We start from the raw sequence: 26,333 nt of genomic DNA on the forward strand, positions 1-26,333 counted from the left end.
CAAAACTGTCATGGGGGTTTAAAATAAACTGGGATTCTACTCAGAAGAAATTTTTTTTTTTATTTTAATAGTTTTTATTTACCAGATATATGCATGGGTAATTTTACAACAATGACAATTGCCAAACCTTTTGTTCTAATTTTTCCCCCCCTTTCCCCCTCCCCAGATGGCAGGTTGACCAATACATGTTAAATATGTTAAAGTATGAATTAAATACAATATATGTATACATGTCCAAACAGTTGTTTTGCTGTACAAAAAGAACTGGACTTTGAAATAGTGTACAATTAGCCTGTGAAGGGAAGAAATTCTGATAAACCTTTGCAACTGAATATCTTTTTCAACTTTTTCCTCACACCTACTATTGGCTACTTCTTACTATAACATATTAAGTGGTTTTAATAATACCATATTCAGAAGGGCAGCAAGTGCAGTGGACAGAGCCCTAGGCCTGGAATCAGAAAGATCTGAGTTCAAATCTGGCCTCAGATACTTAGCTGTGTGACTATGAGCAAGTCACTGAACTCTTTTTGCCTCAGCTGAAGGAGGAAACTGCAAACCACTATAGTATCTTTGCAAAGAAAACTCCAAATAGGGTCACAAAGAGTCAAGGCACAACTGAAATGACTAAACAACAAATGCTATACCATCTGCTCTACAATCTTCCCCCTTTGTATCACTTTCTCAAGAGTTTTGGAGTTGGGTTTGATTCAAGAAATCTTAAAAGATCTTAAGAAAAAATATAGCTCATACTTTGAGAAGCTATTCTACAATACCATCCAATACTTCCTTCATTAAAATATATCTTAATGTAGAATTATTTCATGTTCTATTTCACAATGAAATATTACGTTGAATTATTTAGCCAATACCACCATATTAATTCAAGTGAACCCAAGATTTTCAAAGTATACATGTAAGTCTCTCATGGGGGATTTAGGTAGTGGAGAGGACACATGATTTAAGTATGTGGTACAAATATTGATCCAAGCAGAGGAAAGAGAGCAGCCACAGGAATTTTTATGTCCTCTTAGAAACTGGCTTAGAAATATGAATCTACTTGGACTGTAAACTTAGTTCTCTTACACCACTAGCCCATACTTTTATTAAGTATGAACCTATTAGGATTGTCTTCTCTTTGTAAATTCATCTCTAAAAGTAACATGCAACTTGAGCTCAGGGCCTGGCCTCTGATGTATATACGTTTATAATAAATTGCCTATTTTTCCCTACCCCATTTTTTGAGTTGCAATTTCACTCCTCTCAGAAGACTGAATCAGAGCTTCTTTTGCTTTTGTTCCATTCTAGGCAGGAGTACACTTACTAAGTAGTTAACCTGTCATGAAAAATGGGAGAAAACTGAGCTCCACAAGCTCAGGAAAGCATAAAGTATAGGTTGATATCTGAAATTTTGAATTTTTTTTTCATTTGCACATAAAGAAACAACAATATATGGAAAACAGACTAAATGACTAATTTCTGACTGACAGCACCAGTAAAGGGTGATATCAGTATCAAACACAATAGGACTGATGCAGAGTAAAGCCTGATGGACTTCCCATTAGGCAAGTTGTTAAAGGCTTAGCCCTTTTTAGCTAGGAATGTCAAGGAGTCCAGTGATAGCTCAGATGGGAATCCGTATTTAGATAACTGTAGTGAAAGAACTTGGACAGATAAATATAAGACTTTTGATTATTGTAAATTGTACATGTTGAAAGCTAGATTAGACACACTAAAGCCTAAGCAATTGAACTACTAATTCTGTTGGACCACTCTTTCAAATTGAGACTGCCCCAATTTACTAAATCCATTAGAGGTACCAATACAGAATTCTATACCACCTCCATATAATCCGTATACAGTAAGTAGAACTAATCAGAAGAGAAAACAAGTCTCCTTTAAACCAGGAGAAAAATGTGTTAGGACAATAAGCCACTACACCTTTTCCTAGGGACCCAGTCATCATTAAAAGAATCAAGACTATTATAAGAGCCACAAACCCCTTTTGGGAGTGATATGGATGAGCTATTAGATGTTTTTCTCACAAAGGATGAGAAAACAAACATCCTGTCCTATGCTATGTAGAGAATAAACATAACAGGATTATAAAGTTTGCAATAGCTCGAGATTAGAAACTCAATAAACAATAGATTGGAAAAAGTTTCATGAAACTACTCAAATTTTAGATAAATTACCCTGATGCTTCTATATCTGTTTGTATATTGCCTCCTAGAAATTTGTTCAGTTAGATCCATTAAATGAGTGATCTAAAAACTATTTTTCCAATCAGTAGCAGATATTCAATTACTTTTATAAATTCTGCTCTGGCTAAAATGGAAAGACAAGTGAAGAAGTCAAGGGATTGTCAATGGAAAACCAAAACAAAGAGAAGAAAATGACAAGTACACATTCCTGTTAGAACAGTAAGATACTATTACACTTGGATTCTGGGGAAAATCACTAAGGAACTATCTATATAGAGAGCTGAAGGGATCCTCTAAAGCTTCACACCCTAAGGAGTCTAGACAGAAGAAGGTTAGGCAACGGAAGCAAGTGACAGCCTTGTCACAAATTCTGGGATTGCCAAATCATTATTTTTTTTAATCTTCAATAGTATTTTATTGTGCCAAATATATATAGTTTTCAACATTTATTTTTGGAAGATTTTGTGTTCTATAATTTTCTCCCTCTTTCCCAAGACAGCAAGATATATATAATTCTTTTAAACAAAAAATCCAAACCACAAGAAAGAAACAAACAAAAAGATGAAAATATTATGCTTCATCTTCATCTAAATTGCACAGCTCTTTCTCTGGGTGTGAATGGCATTTTCTATCAAGTCTATTAGAATTGCCTTCATTCACTGCATTATTGAGAAGAACCAAGTCCATCACAGTTGATCATCACAATCTTCCTGTTACTGAGTACAATATTCTCTCAGATCCAGTCACTTCACTCAGCATAAATTCATGCAAGTCTGTCTAGGCTATTCTGAAATCAGCTTGCTCATCATTTCTTATAGAGCAATAATATTCCATTACATTCATATACCATAGCTAATTCAGCCATTCTCTAACTTTCCAGTTCCTTGCCACTACAAAAAGGGCTGCTATAAACATTTTGATTTCTATAATCACTTTATGCATTATATCATTATGATTAACAGGTTTGATAGTCCTTTGGACATAAGTTACAAATTGCTCTCCAGAATGGTGGGTCATTTCACACTTCCACCAACAACGCATTCATTGTGTGTCCCACTTTTTCCCACATTTACAATTCTCTTTTCCTGTCACTTTAGCTAATATGAGAGGTGTGAAGTAGTATCTCAGAGTTCTTTAAATTTGCATTTCTCTAATCAATAGTGATTTAAAGCATTTTATCATCTGACTAGAAATGGCTTTAATTTCTTCACCTGAAAATTATCTGCCAATATCGTTTGACCATTTATCAACTGGGGAATGACTTTATTCCTACAAATCTGACTCACTTCTCTATTTTTTAGAAATGAGGCCTTTATCAGAAACACTAGCTATCATTCTCCAACTGACAAATGGTCAAAGGTTATGAATAGACAATTCTCAGACGAAGAAATTGAAACTATTTCTAGCCATAAAAGATGCTTCAAGTCATTATTGATCAGAGAAATGCAAATTAAGACAACTCTGACAACTCTGAGATATCATTACACACCTGTCAGATTGGCTAAGATGACAGGAACAAATAACGATGAATGTTAGAGGGGCTGTGGGAAAACTGGGACACTGATGCATTATTGGTGGAGTTGTGAAAGAATCCAACCCATTCTGGAGAGCAATCTGGAATTATACCCAAAAAGTTATCAAAATGTGCATACCCTTTGACCCAGCCATACTACTACTGGGCTTATATCCCAAGGAAATACTAAAAGAAGGGAAAGGGACCTATATGTGCCAAAATGTTTGTGGCAGCCTTTTTCATAGTGGCTAGAAGCTGGAAGATGAATGGATGTCCATCAATTGGAGAATGGTTGGGTAAATTATGGTATATGAATGTTATGGAATATTATTGTTCTGTAAGAAATGACCAACATGAGAAATACAGAGAGGCTTGGAGAGACTTACATCAACTGATGCTAAGTGAAACGAGCAGAACCAGAAGATCATTATACAGTTCAACAATGATACTGTACAAGGATGTATGCTGATGGAAGTGGATATCTTCAACATAGAGAAGAGCTAATCCAATTCCAATTGATTAATGATGGACAGAATCAGCTACATCCAGAAAAGGAACACTGGGAAATGAGTGTAAACTGTTATTTTTACCTTCTGAATCCAATTCTTCCTGTGCAACAAGAAATTCGGTTCTACACACATATACTGTATCTAGAATATATTGTAATATATTTAACATGTATAAGACTGCTTGCCATCTGGGGGAGGGGATTGGGGGAGGAAGGGAAAAAATCTGAACAGAAGTAAGTGCAAGGGAATATGTTGTAAAAAATTACCCATGCATATGTACTGTCAAAAAAAAAAGTTATAATTATAAAATAAAAATTAAACAAACAAACAAAAAAAAATATCCTCCTACAGGGGAATTAAAAAGACAACTCTGAGATACCACTACACAACTGTCAGATTGACTAGAATGACAGAAAAAGATAATGTGGAATGTTGGAGGGGATGTGGGAAAACAGGGACACTGATACATTGCTGGTGGAATTGTGAATACATCCAACCATTCTGGAGAGCAATTTGGATCTATGCTCCAAAAGTTTTCAAATGGTGCATACCTCTTTGATCCAGCAGTGTTACTACTGAGCTTATATCCCAAAGAGATTTTAAAGAAAGGAAAGAGACCTGTATGTGTAGGAATGTTTGTGGCAGCCCTATTTGTAGTGGTCAGAAACTGGAAATTGAGTGGATGCCCATCAATTGGAGAATGGCTGAATAAATTGTGGTATATGAATATTATGGAATATTATTGTTCTGTAAGAAACGACCAACAGGATGATTTCAGAAAAGCCTGGAGAGACTTACATGAACTGATGCTGAGTGAAATGAGCAGGACTAGGAGATCATTATACACTTCAACAAGGATACTGTATGAGGATGTATTCTGATGGATGTGGCCATCTTCAACAATGAGATGAACCAATCAGTTCCAATAGAGCAGTAATAAATTGAACCAGCTACACCCAGCAAAAGAACTCTGGGGGATGACTATGAACCACTACATAGAATTCCCAATCCCTCTATTTTTGTCTGCCTGCATTTTTGATTTCCTTCACAGGCTAATTGTACACTATTTCAAAGTCCAACTCTTTTTTGTACAGCAAAATAACTGTTTGGACATGTATACATATATTGTATTTAAGTTATACTTTAACATATTTAACATGTATTGGTCAACCTACCATCAGAGAGAGGGGGTGGGGAGAAGGAGGGGAAAAATTGGAACAAAAAGTTTGGCAATTGTCAATGCTGTAAAATTACCCATGCATATATCTGGTAAATTAAAAGCTATAATAAAAAAAAAAAAAAAAAAAAAAAAAAAAGAAAAGATAAAAAAGAAAAGAAAAAAGAAAACTAAGAAACACTAGCTATAAAAAAATTTCCCTGGTTTTCTGCTTCTCTTTTACTACTGGTTGCATTAGTTTTGTTTATGCAAACCCCTTTTAATTTAATGTAATCAAAATTATCGATTTTGCATTTCATAATGTTCTCTAGTTCTTCCTTAGCCATACATCTTCCTTCTCTAAAGATCTGAGAGACTATCGCCTGCTCTCCTAATTTACTTGCAGTATCTTTTTTTAATATCTAAATCATGAACCTGTTTCAACTTTATCTTAGTATATGGTGTGAAATGCCTAGTTTCTGCCATACTATTTTCCAATTTTCCTAGAAATTGTTAAATATTGAGTTCTTATGAGATTGCCAAATTATGACAAGCCTTTTTTCCTTATTGTACATGAAGAGTGAGGAGATTCATCAGGAATCCTTTCCCAGAAACAGAATCCTATGAAGAATTTTCTGATTACTAATTCACTGGTTATTATTTATGCCAACATAATCTGATGGTGTGAAGCGCTGTAGTGCCTTTAGGCCTTCATGGCCTCTTAAACTGGTTAAGAGAACATAACCCCTTGCGCTTAGCTACTCATTAACTATTTATGTGTCTCAGTGTTGCACCCATTTTACTCCAACCTAATATTCATATCTTCTCCCACCAGCAGATGGTTGTTTACTAAGCCTCTTATCTGATCCCAATTTGTCCATTTGGTGTTGTAATATCTTAAATCCAGCTACTCTCCTTTCTGAACTTCTGAAGGATGCTGAGGGATCATACAGGAATGGAGATATTGAAGCCATAGGAATCTACACCCTAACCTCATAGATATTCCATTGGAGGAATGGAATAATCATTCACAATGTTCATGGATGGCTCCTCTGTTGCAAAAAAAATGGAACAAGGTGATTAGAGAAGCAGTTATGTCTCCAACAGCTACTGAGTAGGCAGCAGCAATGTCCAGCAAAGTGGGGGACACAAGAGGTCAAGTTGAGAGCACTGTTGGCCAAAGGACTTTCAAGTAAACATTTATACAGACGCCAAATAAAATCTTGAAGTCTGCCATTTCTCTAGGGACATATTTTCCTGGAAGAAACTGACAAAAGTGGAGAAAATAGGCAAGCCTACCATTTGAAGATCTGCAGATTGACTTTAATGAAATAACAAAATACTATTGACTGTAACTAAGAATCATTCTTTACCACATAAATAACTATATAGTTTTTCAAGTGTTTTGAGATAAACCTGAACTTACATATCCCTTTATCACCCATAATCATCAAGGGGACTCGAATGACTAAATAAAAACTTTAAAACTCTTTGGAAAATAGTTAAAATGGTCTCAAGCACTTCCTCAAATGGAGTTCCAACATCAAACTGGTAGTAGGCGGGATTGTAGATTGTTACCCTTTGGAATTCATCAACTACTATTCAAGAGTTAGACTCAGAGCCAGGATCTGGCCACAAGGGATGAAAGCTCCAATGATCTTTTACAGGTCAAGTCTTTACAACACATACACATTGCATGTTATAATAACTTTTTTTTTTCCTACCTTGATTTCCTGAGTTTGTCCGATTCATTAGGATGAAGACCTAACTGAGTTTCCCACCCCCCAACAATTGTTTTCTGGCCATACCCCAAAACAAGGGAATATTGGCAAAATGGAAGTCTCTTCCCATTCACTTTTCCTTCCAGTCTTCCCTTAAACACTCAGCCCTGGCCAAAGAATTCCTCTCTATTATTCCATCACCAAAAGATTTAGTAATGAGAGAATTAATATTTTTTAAAATATCTCTTCCTAAGTTTTCATATTTTAAAAATTTCACTTTTTGGGCCATTGGTGCTTCTTTTCTTTTCTCAATGCCTTTAAGATTATGAGTTTTAGACAAAGACAAAGAAAATGGCTTCTCATCCTTCAATGAAGGCTTTATTTATCTCTAACCATACAAAAATATACATTATATTTCATTTCATAGTCACTCACTGGAACCTAAATGTGTTTCACTTTCATGTATTTGTTCAGTCTGTATAATTAACATTCTGCTCAACCCTAGGTACTTGTGAATGAAAGAGTCATTCAATCATTCTTCCTTTTTTCCATACTGCATAATTATTTTCTTGGAGAATTAGTCTCAGCTTTGCAGGTTAGAAGTATTTGGGAGTATAACCTATTCTTTGCTTTTCAGAAAATCAGGTCTTTTCTGATTGTCTTTGAATGCTAAGGGTTTTCAATTAGCTGTATGGAAGACCTGTTTTTTGATTTGCCATTTCTGAAGTGTGACTAGGCTATTTCTGAGCAAAATAAATTTATTTCTTAAACTTATTTAATTAATTTCTACAAACATTTTATGCATGGGTAATTTTTCAGCATTGACAATTGCAAAACCTTTTGTTCCAACTTTTCCCCTCCTTCCCCCCCCCCCTTTCCCCAGATGGCAGGTTGACCAATACATGTTAAATATGTTAAAGTATAATTCAAATACAATATATGTATACATGTCCAAACAGTTATTTTGCTATACAAAAAGAATTGGATTAAGTTATTTTTCTAATGATGTTCTAGGGGTTACCTAGAACTGTACTCTGCTATCTGCTTGCAATATTTCTGCTCAATGATTAAGACCAAAAATATAAGATCCCCAAAACGATGCCTGATACTGAAATGACCCTAGGAATATGGCATCACCCCTTATGCACCAAAGGTTTTGTGAAAGGAAGGCTGGAAGTAGGGATGGAAAGGTAAAAAGGAGGGAAGGCTGAAGCCATAATTATTTCCTCTATATTTTTTCCTTATGATGGATTCTTTTACTTTTCTACTCAATGTCTTTGTTGCTACTGATGAAATCTGATTCACTTTTTGTGTTTATTGGGTGTGGTAAGAAAGGAGTTGTATACTCTGGGAAGGCTCTCCTATTTTATTAAGCTTGTGCTCTTTTCTACTTAAAATATATTCTCATTTATGTTCATGGGAACTAAATTATAAATATGCAAGTGATCTTAGTGCCTTTTCAGGAATAGCAAATCTATAATTCTCAATATCCTACAATTATTCACCAAGGCAACAAAGGTAGTTCCATTAACTATGAAAGGAAAATGAATCTGCTGTGGGACTAACTATGTATTTAGGATGTCAGAAACTTTATGTTCTTTTAATTTATAAGTTCTCTTAAACTGCCACAATTTTAAATCCATTTGCTAGAATCTTTTTTTTTTTTTCTTGAGGAAGAAAGGTGAGAGACGAAGGAATCACAGATTTGGAGCACAAAAAGAACTCAGAGGTCATCAAATTCAAATCCCTCATTCTTTATGAGAAAACTGAGGTCCACTGACTAGCGTGAGTAAGTCAGTCATGATCTAAACCCATACCCTCTCATTCCTGAATACAGCAGCCCATTAGTGGTATTTTGCTTACTTCATTCTGTACCAACTCATGAGTCTTCCAAAGATTCTATAAATTCTTCATATTTATACTTAAGACACAAAAAATACTTCATATGCAGCATGAAGTAATGGATAGAGAGCCTAACTCAAAACCAAAAAGGCTTGTGCTCAAGTTCCTCTTCTGACACATATAAGCTATGTGATTCTGAACAGTTGTTTAACCTCTCAATGGTTCAGGCCATTCTCCAAGAAAATAAACTGCAGAGAAGATGCCAACTTACACTGGTAAGAGATTCCTTACCACAAGTCCTTGTACCAATGAAACCACAGGTTCCATTCCTTGTTTCCTTATATTTATATACCACAATTTGTCTAGTTATTCCTCAATCAAAAGGTACCTATTTTGTGTCATCTATATTTCATCTTAAATTTATTTGTTCATATCCTATTGAGGAATGGCTCTTGATCCTATATACATATATGAATTCTCTATAAATCTTGGTTACAACAGGGCAAACTTGCATATATGAATAAATATCCATGTCTAACAATGTACATCTTCTTCTGCATCTAACTACAGCATTTCTCTGCCAAGAAAAAAGTAACTACAAACCCCTATCACTCGTGACTGGTTATTATTCAAACTTCAAAGTCTTTCAATGTTTTTATTTACGTTATTGTGGTCTTTCCATAAATTTTACTCTGGATTCATTCTGCATCAGTTCATAGAGGTCCTTTACAATGACTTTTGAATTCTTCACATGCATTATTCCTCATAGTTTTTTAGTCATTTCGGTCATGTCTGACAATGTGATCCCATGTGGGATTTTCTTGGTAGAGATACTGGAATAGTTTGACATTTTCTTCTCTAGCACATGAGGATGAGGAAAACTGAGGCAATCAGCGACTTAAACAGGATCACAGTTAGTGTCTGAGAATGGATTTAAATTCAGATTTTCCTGACTCTAGGCCTGGTATTCTATCTACTGTACTACCTAGCTGCATCATTTTTTATAGTGCAATATAATTGGTGTTATGTCACAAAATTTGTTCAGCCATTCCTTAAGTGATAGACAACTACTGTTCTTCCCATTTTACAATACAGAATTGCTCTAAATACATTTTGCAAATATTAGATCTTTCCTTCTATCTTTGACCAATTTGGAATCTATGTTTAATTCTGGATCTCAGGCTAATGTGCAAATTAATGGCTTTCCTATTCTGAATACTAGTATGGTTGAAGCAAGTCACAGCTTCACCAAAAGTGCGTTAATATGCCTATAGCAGAGATTCTCAAACTATGGCCCACAGGCCAGATGCGCCCCACTAAGGACATTTATGCGGCCTGCTGGGTTATGGCAAATGGGTGGAGGGGTGGAGACAGAGTGTGAGTTTTTGTTTTTACTATAGTCCAGCCCTCCCACAGTCTGAGGGACAGTGAACTGGCCCCCTATTTAAAAAGTTTGAGGACCACTGACCTATAGTCTCATAATTTATTCTGTTATCTTGATAATTTCTTATTTACTTTTCCTATTACTCTTAGCATTTCAACATCATGCTTGGCATTTAGAAAATATTTAATAAATGCCTTTTTGACAGAGTATTCACTATAGCATGACCTAAAGTACTAAATTTGCTATCAGGAAGAATTGATCTTAAACTAGCCTCTAAGGCTTATCAGGTATATTACCCTGGGTAAGTCGGTGATACTTTCTGAACTTCAGTTTGTTCATCAATAAAATGTTGATAGTAATAGCTCCTGACTCCTGGGCTTGTTGAAAGTAATCAAATGAGACAGTGCAATAAAGTGCTCTAGAAATGCTAAAGTTCTATAAATACCTGCTATCAATATTACTTACTTGAAACCTAGACTACTTATGATCCAGATTAAAAAATTAAATTAAATATAAAAATTCTAATGAAATATTTTAGATGTTGCGTGAAAAGCTCACTTTCTTAGTTTTTAAAACTGTTCTGCAATAAAAAAAAAAAATCTGTCATATCATCTTTGTATCAAAGACATAGAACATTTTATTTTACTCTATAATAGTATATATACTTTTCCTTTCTTCTTTATGCTACCCAAATATATCATAACGTACAAGCGATTGCTAATGAGAATCTTCAAATATTCGTTACATCAACTTGAACTTGCTGGCATTACTTTCCAAGTGTTTTACCAGTTGTTTTTATATAATGTGTACATGTACATTCTATATAAAATTTTGTTTTACATATAAGTAATTTTTATGTGTACATGTTTCCTCTCTCTCCTTAAAAAATTTTTGAGGGCATTTATTTTATTCTTATTTCTCTCCTCTTTTCCCTACTGACATGAGCAATATATACAATAGATGCTCATCACTAGTTACTAATGCTTTTAGTGATATTTATAAAACACTTAAAACCAAAGAAAGATCTACTTTCAAAATGACCTGATTAACTTTTTGCTTTTAAAATACATACAATCATGTATTAATCAACTATTTTATAGTACTTGTTTTTCTTATTTTTTTAAAAAACTTGAGAAATGCAAACTAGACTTTGTTGTAAGAATCAGATAGAAGAAAATAACTTTCTTAGAGCATTTAGCACATTAATTATAATAAATAATTAGCATATGAATGAACAAAGGAACTCTCTGTTGGTCTATACTATCAGATTACCTATTACCAAAAATTTCAAAATTAAAATTAAATTTTAAAAAATAGATACCTACTATTATTACCTGAGACAACCAAATTTATAACATAAGACTTGAGTTTTTAAGTAAAAGAATTCTATTTAAAACACAGATGGCAAAAGCCAATGAAATGTAAAGAGAGGACTGTCCTGGCTAAGCCTTCAAGAGGTAGAGTAGAACAAATAATTGGAAATTTATCTGTGTCAATTAGAAAATTTCCTATGCAAACTAATGTTCCAAATGTGGTACTAGGAAGTATTAATTCTACCATATGACATCACTCTGTGGTATTAACTTTATAGGCAGCATTCCCAAATAAACGAACAACTTCTGTGAACCACTCCTCCAATCTATCCCCTTCAAAACTAGAGATGCTTTTAACCATCCATTCATGACAAATACATGGAATACAATAGTGATGATGATAGCTAGTATCTATATAATACTTTGACATTTGATTCTTATAATCCTGTTAAATATATGCTACTATCATACCCATTTTACAAATAAGGAAATTGAGATTAAGAAAGGTGAAGGTCTTGCCCAGGGTCATACTGTTAATATATACCTAAGATGGAATTACTAACTCCAAGTCCAGTGAGCTTACTCAGCTAACAGGGATACCACTCAAAGTCTGACATCTTACTGTTAAAATGATTACCCTTTTCCCATCTATGAATTTATCTTTACAACATTACTACACAAGACCATAAAACTCATTTTTTTAAAAACCACTAATAATGTAAATCTTATTCTATTGTTATAAACATAAACTGAAAGCTTAGTCAGTGTGAAACAGTCTTGTAGTGTCTGGACTAGCTTTCTAGAGGATCTCTGGATGAGCCTTGGTCTTAGTGAAGGAGGCAGAAGAGCCACCATGAGGATGGTCAAAGATGGAGTCTGGAATCTTCTTTATTTCAAGTCCTCTCAGCCCTTAAATATCTTAGTAGAATCACATCATTACAGCACACTGAGCATGTGCCAATTCTAGAACCATTAATGTGCTAACTAGAGTGATTACATCATTATATCACACTAAGTATATGTGAACTAGAGAACCATTATCTCATCAATCACACTGATCACACTGAGTTAAGTGCTTAACTGTAAGCACCCTGCTGTCCTTGTTGCAAGTATACCTTTCCCAGAATTCTCCCACTATCTGGGGTTCTCTACACCGTCTAGAAAATCTCTCTATTTTTAGACTGTTTTTTTTTTTTTTTAATGGCAAATCAGACTAGAAAAAGTCATGTTAGGCTATTAACATCCCCACCCCCAAAAAAATGTTAACTAGTAAGAATAGTTTTCTGTGAACTTGGCCTTTTTTTTTTTTTTTTTTTTTTTTTGAGCAGAGGTTCTTAATCTGGAATTTACAAGTTTGTTTTTTTTTTAATTAATTTTATAACTATTTCAACATAATTGTTTCCTTTGTAATTCTTTTCACTTTATGCATTCAAAAACATTATTTTAAAAACAGAACACAGAAATCAGTTCAAAAAAGAAAGTGATTTTCCAAAATCAGGACTGCCACAGGACCAGAGTAAAGCCATATAGATAGAATATTAAATTTCAGTAAATTAAATTAATTGTAATATAGATATCTAATTTGATTTTTGTATTACATGAAGCTAAGAGGTAAATATCTAATACAAGACAAATTTGGGATGCAAAAAAGATCCTGGAATGGCAGAGTGATGTTTATGAGATAATATACTCAAAACTAGTCAGGAAAATGACAGTGGTGGTCAAAAAAAGGTGCTCTCAAGACTATATTAACAAGAGAATTGATATCTCACTGTATTTGCCCTAATTAAACATTTGAAATGTTATGCCTAATGAGGGGAATAACATCCTTGAAGTTGAAACATGCAGAGAAGAGGACAACTAGGATGGGGAAGAACCAAGGAACAATTGAAAAAACTAGGAATATTTAGCCAGGAAAAAAAAAAAATGAAGAAAGCTAAAGTAACTTTAAACATCTGAAGATTAAAATTCTGTGGTTTCCTATAATGCAGGATTGAAAGCAATGGAAAGTTAAACAAATCATCTATTTATCTGTTATCAATAGACTATATGTTCAAACTAAATATTGACAAAAAGAGATAGATGATAATAACTATTCACAGCTACTTAACTATATATGTATACATATTTTTATATATCTTTAATGTGTATACACACATACATATATACGTGTATGTATACTTATATCTATATCTAAACTTCTATCTACATAGCTATCTAGATAGATGTCCTCAAGATATTAATTATATCTAGCAATCTAGATATAGATGTGTCTAGATAGAGATCCATATCTAGACAGCTATCTAGAAAGACATATAGTTCATTCCTATCTGCATTTTCAGGATGATATACTAAGGCTTCCAAAAACAAAAAGTCCAAGTGGTTGCTTTTAGCTCCTCTACCAGAAACATGAATTAGGAAGATCCTAATTCAGAGCCACAGAGGCACAGAACAGCTAATTATTTATTCTTCCCCCATGGGACTGAAGTTCTAGGCTATTCTCTTTTAGATAGCTCTTATTAATCTCCTCTGTCAATACTATATGATGCTTACTTTAGATAGCTCTTTTTAACCTCCTCTGTCAAGACTATCTGAAGCTTACATGCTGATATATTATTCTTTTTCCTGTTTTTCTTCCTCCTTTTCCACCTTCACATCACTTCCATCACATCAGTAACCTGAATAGGGCCTTAGACAAAGAACATAAAGATACTATCTGCCCTCAGAATGATCACAATTTAATTTCAAAGACAATACAAATACATAAAAGAAGTCGTGGGGAGAACACAAACAAGAAATTTACCAACAAACATTTATTAAGGGATAAATATGCCAGGGATACACAGAAAAAAAAGCACTTCCTATCCTGAAGAAGTTTATTCTCTATCAAAATATGAATTTTAGTTCAATTATAGGTTCAATAAATAAGTAATGAAATCTTATGATATATGAGGAGATAGAAATGTTCATAAAAGAGAGATTAGCCTGGATTTGAGGGCCCTGATAGATAGCGAAAATATGGATATCAGAGGTGGGGATGAAGGGAATAAAGGAAAGGAGAGAAGATAATCTTATCCACACCAATAATCAAGGAAACAGCTGGGATCAAAATCAATTTGCTAACAAGTATGTGTAAAAGCATCTTAGCTATCTTTGCCAGGCATTGTGTTAAGTAATGTGGACATAAAAGACAAAAGTACAACAGAATTCAAGAAGCTTTTGTTATAACAAGGGAAAGGTGGTAAATGGCATAATTGAGTTTTGTTTCTTTTTTAAGTTGGACAGATAAAATGTACTTTGGTTAAAACAGAGAAAATATGTATACAACAAGGAAAATATGCTACTCAGGAATAGCTTTATGATTAAAATGCTATGACCCAAGAAGATTATACATACAATGAACAAGTCTTCAGTTACAATGCAAATTTATTAAATCTGAAACATTTTTAAAGCAGAAAGAAGATATGGAAAATAAAACTTTATAACCTAAACCAACCTGTTTTTACAATAGAATACTCCAGATTACAAGATGATATACCAATCCAAAAGTCAAAGGCCAACAGTTTATGCATGTAAATGTGATAATATTTCTATTTAGTTTCAATGTTAGAGCAGCTAAGCCTGAAGTCAGGAAACCAGAGTTCAAATCCTGCCTCAAACATTTACTAGCTATGTGATCGTGGGCAAGTTACCCTCTGTCTCAGTTTCCTCAATTGTAAAATGAAGATAAAGATAGCATTTCCCAGGGTTGTTTAGATAAAATAAAGTATCTGATAAAGCATTCTGCAAACCTAAAAAAGCACTATATATAAATGCTAACTAGTTGAAGTTGTTTCCAGTTACTAGGTTGAAATTTAACATCAAGCCAACATTAAGAACACATGAATTCTAATTTTATATAGCAGTCTCTCAAAATTTCCTACTCTCCCGATTCTTTCTTAAGCTATGATACACATTATTTAAAATCGTTAACAACAATTCATCTGTATGCATACCTGTTTGGAAAGTTGGATTTGCTCCAGGATACATATTAGGGGAATAGGCAGGAGCAGCCGCTGCATAGCCCATTGGGAAGCCAGCTGAGGAGGAAAAAAATTTCCAAGGTTATTCCATGATAATAGTTTTACAACTTGGATTGCCACATGTATTTAAATTCACATCCAAACTAAATGACTCATTTGTAAAGTCAGCATAAATGTTAGCAATGTCTTGGGTTTTTTTTTTTGTTTGTTTGTTTTTTTGTAATAGGCCATGTTCAGAGGGATGTCTCTTTAAGTCCATGATTAAATACATATAACTTTTGAAAAAAATGAGAGGTGACATGGTATAGGGGGAAAGAGAGATGGCTTTAAGGACAGGAGACCTAGGTTTGGATCCTGCTTCTACTATCTTATTAGCTATGTAGCCTGAAGAAATTCATGTAACCTCAGTATCCAGGCAAAATTTTTCTCAAAGTGGCAAAGAAAAGATCCCAAGTTCAGTTGACTGCTGAAAACAAAACTATGACATTGAAGTCATCTCTTAAGATTAACAAACTTATGACAAATTGCTAGAATTTGGTGGTTCAGCAAGTTTCAAATTTACATAACTAATATCATTCAGACAAATTTAACCAACACAACAACAAAACTGTCAAAGCCATTGTCAAATAACTGGATGAAATGAAGATGATTTCTGTATATAGCATCCTAATACTCTAATCAAAAAAAAAAAAAAGAAAAAAAGAAAAGAAAAATAGGATTAGCTTTCAAATGACTTGAATTTTAACAAACTCAATCAGATCTCATTATCTTCTAAAATATCAACAAGTTTTATATTTAATAATACAGTTCAGATTTTTATTGGAGATCAACAACAAATTTAAGGGTTTACAGTTTCTATAGTTCACTCTCTTATAAGAACATTTGTTAATCTCTAACCTTCAGGCAACTTTCCCTTTCTTCAGTTTCTCCAATATATTTTATAGCAGCCTTAAAATTCTTTGTTCCTTTCAGTTGAAAAGATAATTAGACTGAACTCATTTTTTTAGTTTATTCTGCTATTTCCAATTAGATCATTGTGCTTAATGAAGAAAATTCAATTTGAGTTATTCAATATTTACAAAGCACCTATTTTACCTAAAACATCACATGAGAAAATGGGTAGATTTAAATAGAAATGATACAATCCTTGACTTAAAGATTTATAGTAAAAAGATATAAAACATGAATAATCATGAGGGATTATTTTTCATAATAGAAGGTCATGATTAAAGACAAGGCAATGCTGGCTCTGTCATTTACTATCTGTGTGACCTTAGTAAAGTCACTCTCCCTCTCTGGTCCTCAGTTTCTTAATCAGTTAAAAAGGGAGTTGAACAAGATAAAGTTCCTTGAAATCAATGATACATACAATGAGAAGATGAGAACGAATGCTCAAAGACAGGAAAGGGAATATCAAGTACAGAAATCCTTTTTGGAAAACTGTAGAACACATTAAAGCACACAGTGAAACTACTAGAAAGACAAATCAAAACAAGTTTGTAGAGGACCCTGAATGCTCCCCAAAAGGAAGCTAGCCAGATAGATCAATTAGAAAGCTACTATAGATGAAATATAGTAATTATAATAATTATCCATAGCCATATTGACACAGTGCTTAAAGTTACTTATTTTAAAAGTAAACTATTTTGTGAGAAAGTACAAATGTTATTATCCCTGTGTTTCAGATGGAGAAACTGAGACTCAAAGAGATCATCCCTTCATGATGTAGCTAGTTAAATTTCAGCTGGTGCCAGAACATGAACTCACTCTCTTGACTCTAACTAAGCCCAATATTAATGTCTAATTTACAGCAGACCCAGCAGAAATGTAGCAAGATTTGGATTTGGAAAATATTTCAGAGGTAGAATCAATAGATATGGCAAAAAACTGGGAAGGCAGGTAGCCCAGTGGATAGAGTACTGAGCCCATACAAGAATAGGTGAGTTCAAATCAAGTATCAGACAATTACTAACTATTTGACCCCTGGAGACCTTATGATGAATATTAAATGTGATTCTAAATACTTATCATGGTGCCTGGCACAACGTAGGTACTATATAAATCCTGGCAATTACATCACTAACCCAATTCTTCTTGATCACAATTAAATCTAAAATAACAACTTATTTCTTTGCCTTCTCTACCTTCTTGGAGATGGAAGATGGAATTAGACAAGCTAATAATTTAATCAGGTACTCTGTTTTAAGAAGAGTAAGGTTTAAAACAGGTCTATAAAAGAGTGAAGTCTTCTATTACTAAAATCTTGTCCCTGTGTCAGTTTGGTAATCTGTATTAGGAAAGTATCAACTATATCCCTATTTGTTAGGCAATTTATAAATACAAATTCATGCAATAATACTGCTTCTGTTTCTTTCTTTTATCTTCACTCAAATGCTTTCCAAAATCTCCACACTTTCAGAATTATTTTATATAGGGGAGGCAGACTGTTAGGGTGACAGGAAGAGTCAGAGAATTTATTTAAGTCATGTTTCAACTCTAAGCTATTTTACCAGATATACAACCTTGAGCAAATCACTTAACCCCTAAATCTCAGTTTTCTCAACCATACAAAGTAGGGATGATAATATTTATTAAAAAATCTACCTAAAAAGGTTATTGTGAGGATGAAATGATACATAATACTATACTATTTTGTAAATCATAAGGCATTCTATGAATTATCATTATTATTATTATTATTATTATTATTATTATTATTATTATTATTATTATTATTATTATTATTATTATTCAGTACTTTTCCTCCTTCCTCCCCTTAACAGAACTAACTACACAACATTTCAGAGTTTCAAGTAACCTCAGAGCTATCTCACCCAATTCATACTTGAACAATTCTTTCTATTGGCCATCCAGTCTTTACCTGGGGATTGCAATTAAGGAAGAAACTATTACTGACCAACAAAGTCCCCTTCCACTTTGAGATAACTATAACTGATGTTTTCCCTTACTTCAACCCTGAATTTACCTTTTAGTCTTCTTTTTGCACTTTGGGGTCAAACACAACACCAAACCCATTTTCAATATGCCAACCCTTAAAATATTTATGTACTCTCTTTCTTAAAGACTCTCTTCTAAAAATTAACTGTTTCTAGTAACTTCAATTAATTTCTATGTGGCATGAACTTGGGGCCTTTCACCATCCTAGCTACCTTCCTCTAATATACTTTCAAGTATGCCAGTGTTTTTCCAAAATGTAAAAGTCACAACCAGTCAAGTATTTATTAAGTGCTTATTATGGGGGCAGCTAGGTGGCGCAGTGGATAGAGCACCAGCCTTGAATTCAAGAGGACCCGAGTTTAAATCTAATCTCAGACACTTAATACTTAGCTGTGTGACCCTGGCCCCAAGTCACCTAGCGCCCCCCCCCCCACCTCAGGAAAAAAAAAAAAAAAAAGAAAGAAAGAAAAGAGAATAAATTAAGTGCTTATTACATATGTACCAAACACCATTTTTTTTTTTTAAGTATTGAGGACATGAAAAAATAATCCTTGCTTGCAAGGGATTTCCATTCTAATAAAGAAAAGAGGGGGGAGGGGGGGAAAACTGGGAGAATAAGTGGGTAGATGTGAGATAACCCTAAAAAGGAATGCACTAGCAACTCAGGGAACTGAGAAACTCCTACAGAAGAGGCCTGATGGAGGCTATGGATTCTTCTATTACTATCAAAAATAGTAAACATAAACAGTAACAGACCAGTTTGGAAGAGAGGTTTGGGAGGAAGACAGTGAGTTTTGTTTTGGCCACACTGATAGAATCTGACATGCCTAGGGGGTATCCAGTTCAAAATGTCCATACATAGTTGTTGATATGAGAAAGGAACCCAGGAAACAGTCTCAGTTTGAACATATGGAAGTGCAGATCACCTAGACAGATAATAACTGAACCCATAGGTGCTAATGAGATAAATAATTAAGAGAATAAAGAAAAAAGAAAAGGGCCCAGGACAAAATCCTAGAGGACAACCACAGCTGGGTAGGAATGACATGGATGAAGATCCAGCAAAAAAGACTATAAAGCAGCAGCTGGATAGGTAGGAGAACCAAAGTATAGTAGTATACCAAAAACTCAAAGAGAAAATATCCAGGCTGAAAAGTGGTCAACAGTGTCAAATGTAATCCAACATTCCAGGACATACTACATTTGGATTATCACCTTCTTATACCTCTGTTAACACAGCCTAAAATTACACTGGCTTTCTTGGGTGTAGAATTAGAATGCTGATTCATATTAAACTAAGATACAACTCTTTAGGGAAACTGTTATCTATTCATCCAACCTCATCTTATTCTTGTGAAATTGATTTTTTTTAAAACTTATGAATATTTATCACTATTAAACTTCATTTTACTCAATTTTGCCCAATGGTCTAAGCTACCAAGATCTTTTTAAATAGTGGTTTTCATCTAGGGTGTTAGCTATTACTACTTCTTAGCTTTGTGTCATTTGCAAAAATGACAACCATATTATCCATGACTACTTCCAAGTCAATGATAAAATCAAGGACACACACACACAAAAAAAGTACAGATCCTTGGGTCATTTTCTTTCCATGTTGACAATGAATCATTTATGACTCCTCTTGTAACCAGTTTTGAATTCAACTAATTGAGATATAGTAGAAACCTCTACCTATGGAGACAGATCTGGTTCCAAACCTGAGCTCTGCTATTTTTAAAAACTTCAGTCTTTCGACAACTCTCTGGACATACTTCAGTTTCTTAATTTGCAACAAGAGATGAGAAATAGGACCCCTGAAATCCCTTAATCTCTACATCCATATATAGCATTCTTACCCATCTTTTCCATAAGAATAGCATGAGACACTGTGTCATTAAAAATCTAGACATGTCATACTTATTTTTCAGATCCACAAAATTTAGAAACAATGTACAAAAAACAAACAAACAAACAAAAAAACCAACCCTTTTTTCCCCCTTTTTCCTTGGGGGGAAAATCTTGTTATCTAACCAAAAAGTTAACTTCTTAATAAACTTAATTCTAATATCTGAATTAATGTTGAAACTTTTTTCTCTCCCTCACAGACTATAATAAAGATCAATGTTTGTAAATACATAGGCCTTACACTGTTAATCTATTTCTAAAACCACATTTTTTTTTAAGTTCAATAACAATAATATTTTGCAATGACTTACCTGGATAACCAATTCCTTTGGCATTTGCATAGGGAACCCCTGAAGATCCAGGGCTATAAACAGGATTCATGATTTCAAGAACTGAAGAGAAAAGAAAATAAATTTCAGGTAACCTGGTTCTCAGATTCTTCTACAGGTATTTTAAAATACTATTTAATATTTTATTTTTTCCCAGTTACCTGTAAAACAATTTTTATCATTTGTTTTTAAAACTAAGTTCAATGTGATTCTGTCCAACAAGGAGATGACTAATGCCAGTTCCAATGATCTTGTGATGAAGAGCCATCTACACCCAGAGAGGACTGTGGGAACTGAGTGTGGATCACAACATAGCATTCTCACTCTTTGATGTTCATTTGCATTTTGTTTTCTTTCCTTTTTGATCTGATTTTTCTTGTGCAATAAGAGAATTGTATAAATTATGTTTACACATAATGGATTTAACATATATTTTAACATGTATAACATATATTGGATTGCTTGCCACCTAGGAAAGAGGAAGGGGGGAGGGGAAAATCTGAAACACAAAGCTATGCAAATAAGGTTGAAAAATTATCCATACATATATTTTGAAAATAAAAAGCTTAAAAAAAAAACTGAGCAAGATTCCCTCCTTTTCTCTTTCTCATCTTCACCTCCATTAAGAAGGCATGTGAAATTATACAAAACAATCCATAAAAGTCATGCTGTGTAAAGAAAGCAGTCTCCTCCTACCTCCCCCCAAAAATGCTAAAAAATAAAATAAAATTAAGGTGAAAAAAAAATATGCTTGTAATCTGTATTCAGAGATGATGTTCTTTCTCTGGGGATGGATAGCATTTTTCATCATAAAGTTCTTCAGAGTCACTGAGAATAGCAAAGTCATTCACAGTTGATCAACTTACAATCTTGCTGTTACTTTGTACACTACAGGCATATTCTAAAGGGTCAATAGTCTACGGGCTTATTCATAACTTAAAGATAAGCTCTTCTATGAGGGTCTTCAGTCATTATAGTGAACAAAGAAAATGGTCAGTTGTTCTGTTTACCTAGATGACTAATTTAGGAAATAAAACTGTAGCTTTGGTTTAGGAGAAATTTTTCTGGTTTCCTGGGCTACAGAGAATAATTTAAAATGTCAAAATGATACTTAAAACGATTAAATAATAATGGCAATAAGAATTTGAAAGTAACACACAACCAATAACTTCACAGATAATTAGCAAGAACCATAGGCTAACCCATTCAACATTTTGCTTTAGAGACATTCAGTGGAGAGCAGAGTTATTTCTATACAAAATTAATTTTCGAAGTTAGTGATTATAGCAAACAATTATTAAGCACTTTAAGGGTTTGCAGAATGTACGTATAATAATTCATTTAACCCTTACAACCCATACTATGATCACATATGGATCCTTTCCTCTTTTATTATCTCTTTGGGATACAGACCCAGTAGAAATACTGCTGGATCAAAGAGTATACACAATTTTATAGCCCTTTGAGCATACTTCCAAATTGTTCTCCAGAATGGTTGTTTCAGTTCACAACTCCACCAAAAATATATTAATGTTCGTTTTCCCACATGTTCTCCAATCTTTACATTATCTTTTCCTATCATCTTAGCCAATCTAATAGATGTGAGGTGATACTTCAGAGCTGTTTTGATTTGCTTTTCTCTAATCAATAATAATTTCTTCATCTAAAAATTGTTCATATCCTTTGACCATTTGTCATTTGGGAAATTACTTATATTCTTATAAATTTGACTCCGTTCTCTATATAATTTAGAAATGAGAAGGCTGATTAGTTTAGAGAGCTCTTTGAAAGTCAGGCAAAAGAATTTCTATAGTTTATTAGTCAGAGTCACTGAAGGGTTTTAACAAAGGAATGTTAAGAAAAAAATTTTCAGCATTTTTCTCCAGATAAGTGGAGAGAGCTTATTCTAATATCACAGAAGCTAAGATGATATGATCAGATTATTTGCTGTGTTGGAGAAGGGGGAAGTAAGGGAGAGAGAAAAAATATTTGGAATTCAAAATTTTCTAAAAATTAATGTTGATATGCCTAAACGGCTATCAAACTCTGCATACTCTTTGATCCAGCAGTGTCTCTACTGGGCCTGTATCCCAAAGAGTATACAAAACGGAAAAAGACCCACATGTGCAAAAAATGTTTATAGTGGCAAGAAACTGCAAACTGAGTGGATACCCATAGGTTGGGGAATAGCTGAATAAGTCATGGTATAAGAATGTTATAGAATATTATTATTCTATAAGAAACCATCAGCAGCATGATTTCAGAGAGGCTTAGAGAGATATACATGAACTGATGCTGAGTTAAGTGAATAGAAGCAAGAGAATACTGTACATGGCAACAAGAAGATTATACAATGATCAATTCTGATGAATATGGCCCATTACAACAGGGAGGTGATTCAGGCCAATTCCAACGTCTTGTGATGGAAAGAGCCAACTGCCCCCAGAGAAAGAACTGTGGGGACTAAGTATGGATCACAACTAGTATTTTTAGTTTTTTTTTTTTGTTATTGTTTGTTTGAACTGTTTTCTCTCTCATTTTTTTCCCTTTTTGATCAGATTTTTCTTATGTAGCATGGTAATTGTGGAAATATGTATAGAAGAATTGCACATGTTTAACACATACTGGATTACCTGCCACCTAGGGATATATAGGGAAGGCATAAAAAACTATTGGAGTATTGTGAACTAGAGTGCTGAGAATGACAATGAAGAGCAGAAGCAAGAAATTTCACATGAAAAATATCAACAGGATTTAGTTACTATTTCAATATTGAGGATGAAGAATAAGCCAAATGATTCCATACTTTTGAGCTCAAGTGACTAAAAAAAATGATATTACGATAAAATAAACAAAGACAGTAAATGGTTTTGAAGGAAAAACGTTTAGTTTGGCTTTCTATTCACTGAGTATAAGGTAAGTATAAGGTGGTGAGAGGGATGATTTTTTTATGTATCCCAGCTCTAAAGTTTTTATTCTATATTAAGAAGGACTCAGCTAATTTTTTTTTAAAAAAACCTTAGGATGGGGTAACAGGAGAGAAATGGGGGGTAAGACTCAAAGATAAATTAGAATAGATTGTATTTAGAAAATTTTAAGGTAGAAACTTCTTAAAAGGGTTTTTACTGTACTCAGACATGTTAAATATAGCCTCAAATGAATGGCTAAGTAAAATATAATGAGTAATAGAGCTCTATAATTGCCCCCAACCAAGCAAATTAGTATTACAAGCCCAAGTCTTTAAAGAAATGAGGCAGAAAGCCAGTAACAATTTCCATTAGGTGATCTCCTAACCTTTTCAGCCCTTCCTTTTGTAAGGAAGTAAATCTCTTTTTAGTACATCTTTTTTTTTTTTTTTTTCAGATCCTTGCCACAATTATTTTCTAATACCACTAGCTTTTTCAGAATTATGTGTTTAAAAAAAAATGTAGAGACTGAAGCACAAATAATCATTTACTTTATGATCATTCAGTAATACAAAGAAAACAAGAAGAAGGAGAAGGAAAGAAGAAGGCAGTATTATTAGTTAGCACTGAAATGCCTTCCTCCCCTCCTAAAAAAATGAAAATCTGAAATACCTGGAGAGCTTTGAGGTTTGATCTTATTGCCAAGCCTGACGTCCTAAGTATTAAAATAAAATAAAATACTTTTCTCTTATTAGAAAACAAGAGATGAATAAAACAACTGCAAGGTGTTTTTGTTGTTTTCAGTACTCAAAATGTCTAACTAAGCTCTGAAAACAAATCTAGCACACTTCTGTACATCTCACAAAAGAGCCCACCATTAATAGTCTTTATGATTCCAACAAATGAGCTGAATCCACGTCCTAGATCAAAATGTATAATTAACCCATGACAATAACTGTACATTTTGAAATCTAACAAGTACCAAAGGAAATGAATTCTATTGTATGTGTGTATGCAAGTATGTGTGAGCAAATATGTGTGCATGTTAACAGAATTAGTGAATACTTTCTCCAATTTTGTTGTTCAGTCTTTTTATTTATGTGAGTCTTTATTATGGGCTTTTCTTGGCATCTGTACTTGTATGGTTTACCATTTCCTTTTCCAACTCATTTTATTGATGAGGAACTAAAGCAAATAGTGTGAGGAACTAAAGCAAATAGTGTTAAGTGACTTGCTCAGTCACACTGCAATTAAAGTGTCTAAGGGCAGATGTGAACTACTGAATATGAGTCTTCCCAACTTCATATTAGGCCTTCTATCTTTCATGCCATCTAGGTACCCTACTTTCTCCATACTCATTTTCTATTCTTTGTGTACATCAGGATCCAGTCATCACATACAAGTGATACAGGGCTAAGTGACAAGGCTAGCCCTGATTTTGGAGGAATTCACTATTCAAAACTCAATATAGGTGTTAGGTGTATAAAATTAGAAGTTAGAAATATACAGGAATAGACCCTGAAATGAAAAAGGGATTTCCCCCCCAATATCCTGTATCAGTGTGTCAAATCTTTCCCAATTAAATTTTAATCTGATTTGGGTCACACTGGAGTATTATGAGTTTCACATCTCTGCCTCAGAGAATCTGGGAGTTTAGTACTCAGGTTGAAAAAAAGATACAATCTTTCCACTGAACAGCTCAAATCCCTAGATAACATCCTTTTTTATGGCTTTATAGGAATGCATCTTTGACTCCTTTTCTCTAGCCTAGAACCAACAGCTAGAATTTCTAAAATTGATTTTTTTCTAGCCCACACAGGTTATTTACTCATATGGGGAACTCCTGATTAAAGACATTTTCTCCCCTTCATCAATGCAACCTGGTAATTCGGCTGGAATTTAGTCACCTGAAATTTAAGAGATTAAAAAATTGACCAGTCCCATAGCTACTACATGTCAGAAGCAGGACTTCAACCCAGTCTTATCTATGACATAACTTTTTAAAGGCTTTTAGTTAGAAATAATTAATTCATTCTGGTATTCTGGCATGTATTTTATACTTGAGAAATTCTGCATTCACTTTTCAAAAAAAAAAAAAATTGCTCTTCTATTAAAAAGGAGACAATGGTTTTTAAAAAAAACCAACCTTTAATTAAAAATGCAAGCCACCTGACTAAAAAAATTATTTTAAATGTATAATTTAAGAAATATAAATATATTTTAAATATGCAATTATCCTATCATTACTAATCAGATGAAAAGGCCAGCTACTAGTTTACATTTTGAAATACATATTTAATCACATAGTGCTAAGGAAATTTTTAACTTTAAGGACCTATGATCACCTGGTTTTATATCAAAACAATGTTTAAAAAGATTCAATTTGCTGGTATTTCTCAAATCTGAAATTTTTGTTTTGAAGTTTAACTCAACTGTAAGTAAAGGGTTATCACAAACAATATCAATCATATTAATAAATTAAAAATCAGTACCTAACAATTTGACATTCTTTGGGAAGTCTAAGCCACTATGTTCCTACCAGGTATAAAAAAGCAAAAAAGCATAATACGC

General features: G+C 33.6%; 1 protein-coding gene across 1 annotated transcript in view; it reads right to left on the reverse strand.

The window, feature by feature from the left end:
* The window catches only part of FAM168B (family with sequence similarity 168 member B), a 43,426-nt gene that overhangs the window by 12,144 nt on the left and 4,949 nt on the right, over nucleotides 1-26,333 (reverse strand). Inside the window, exons 2-3 of the mRNA XM_074301695.1 lie at nucleotides 20,839-20,919; nucleotides 15,638-15,721 (exon numbers count right to left, since the gene is read on the reverse strand). Of these exons, the coding sequence (XP_074157796.1) occupies nucleotides 15,638-15,721; nucleotides 20,839-20,908 (154 nt within the window). The 5' untranslated portion in view covers nucleotides 20,909-20,919. The remainder of the gene's footprint in view (nucleotides 1-15,637; nucleotides 15,722-20,838; nucleotides 20,920-26,333) is intronic.

This window comes from Sminthopsis crassicaudata, chromosome 3 (assembly GCF_048593235.1).
Source record: "Sminthopsis crassicaudata isolate SCR6 chromosome 3, ASM4859323v1, whole genome shotgun sequence".
Classification (NCBI taxonomy): Eukaryota; Metazoa; Chordata; class Mammalia; order Dasyuromorphia; family Dasyuridae; genus Sminthopsis; species Sminthopsis crassicaudata.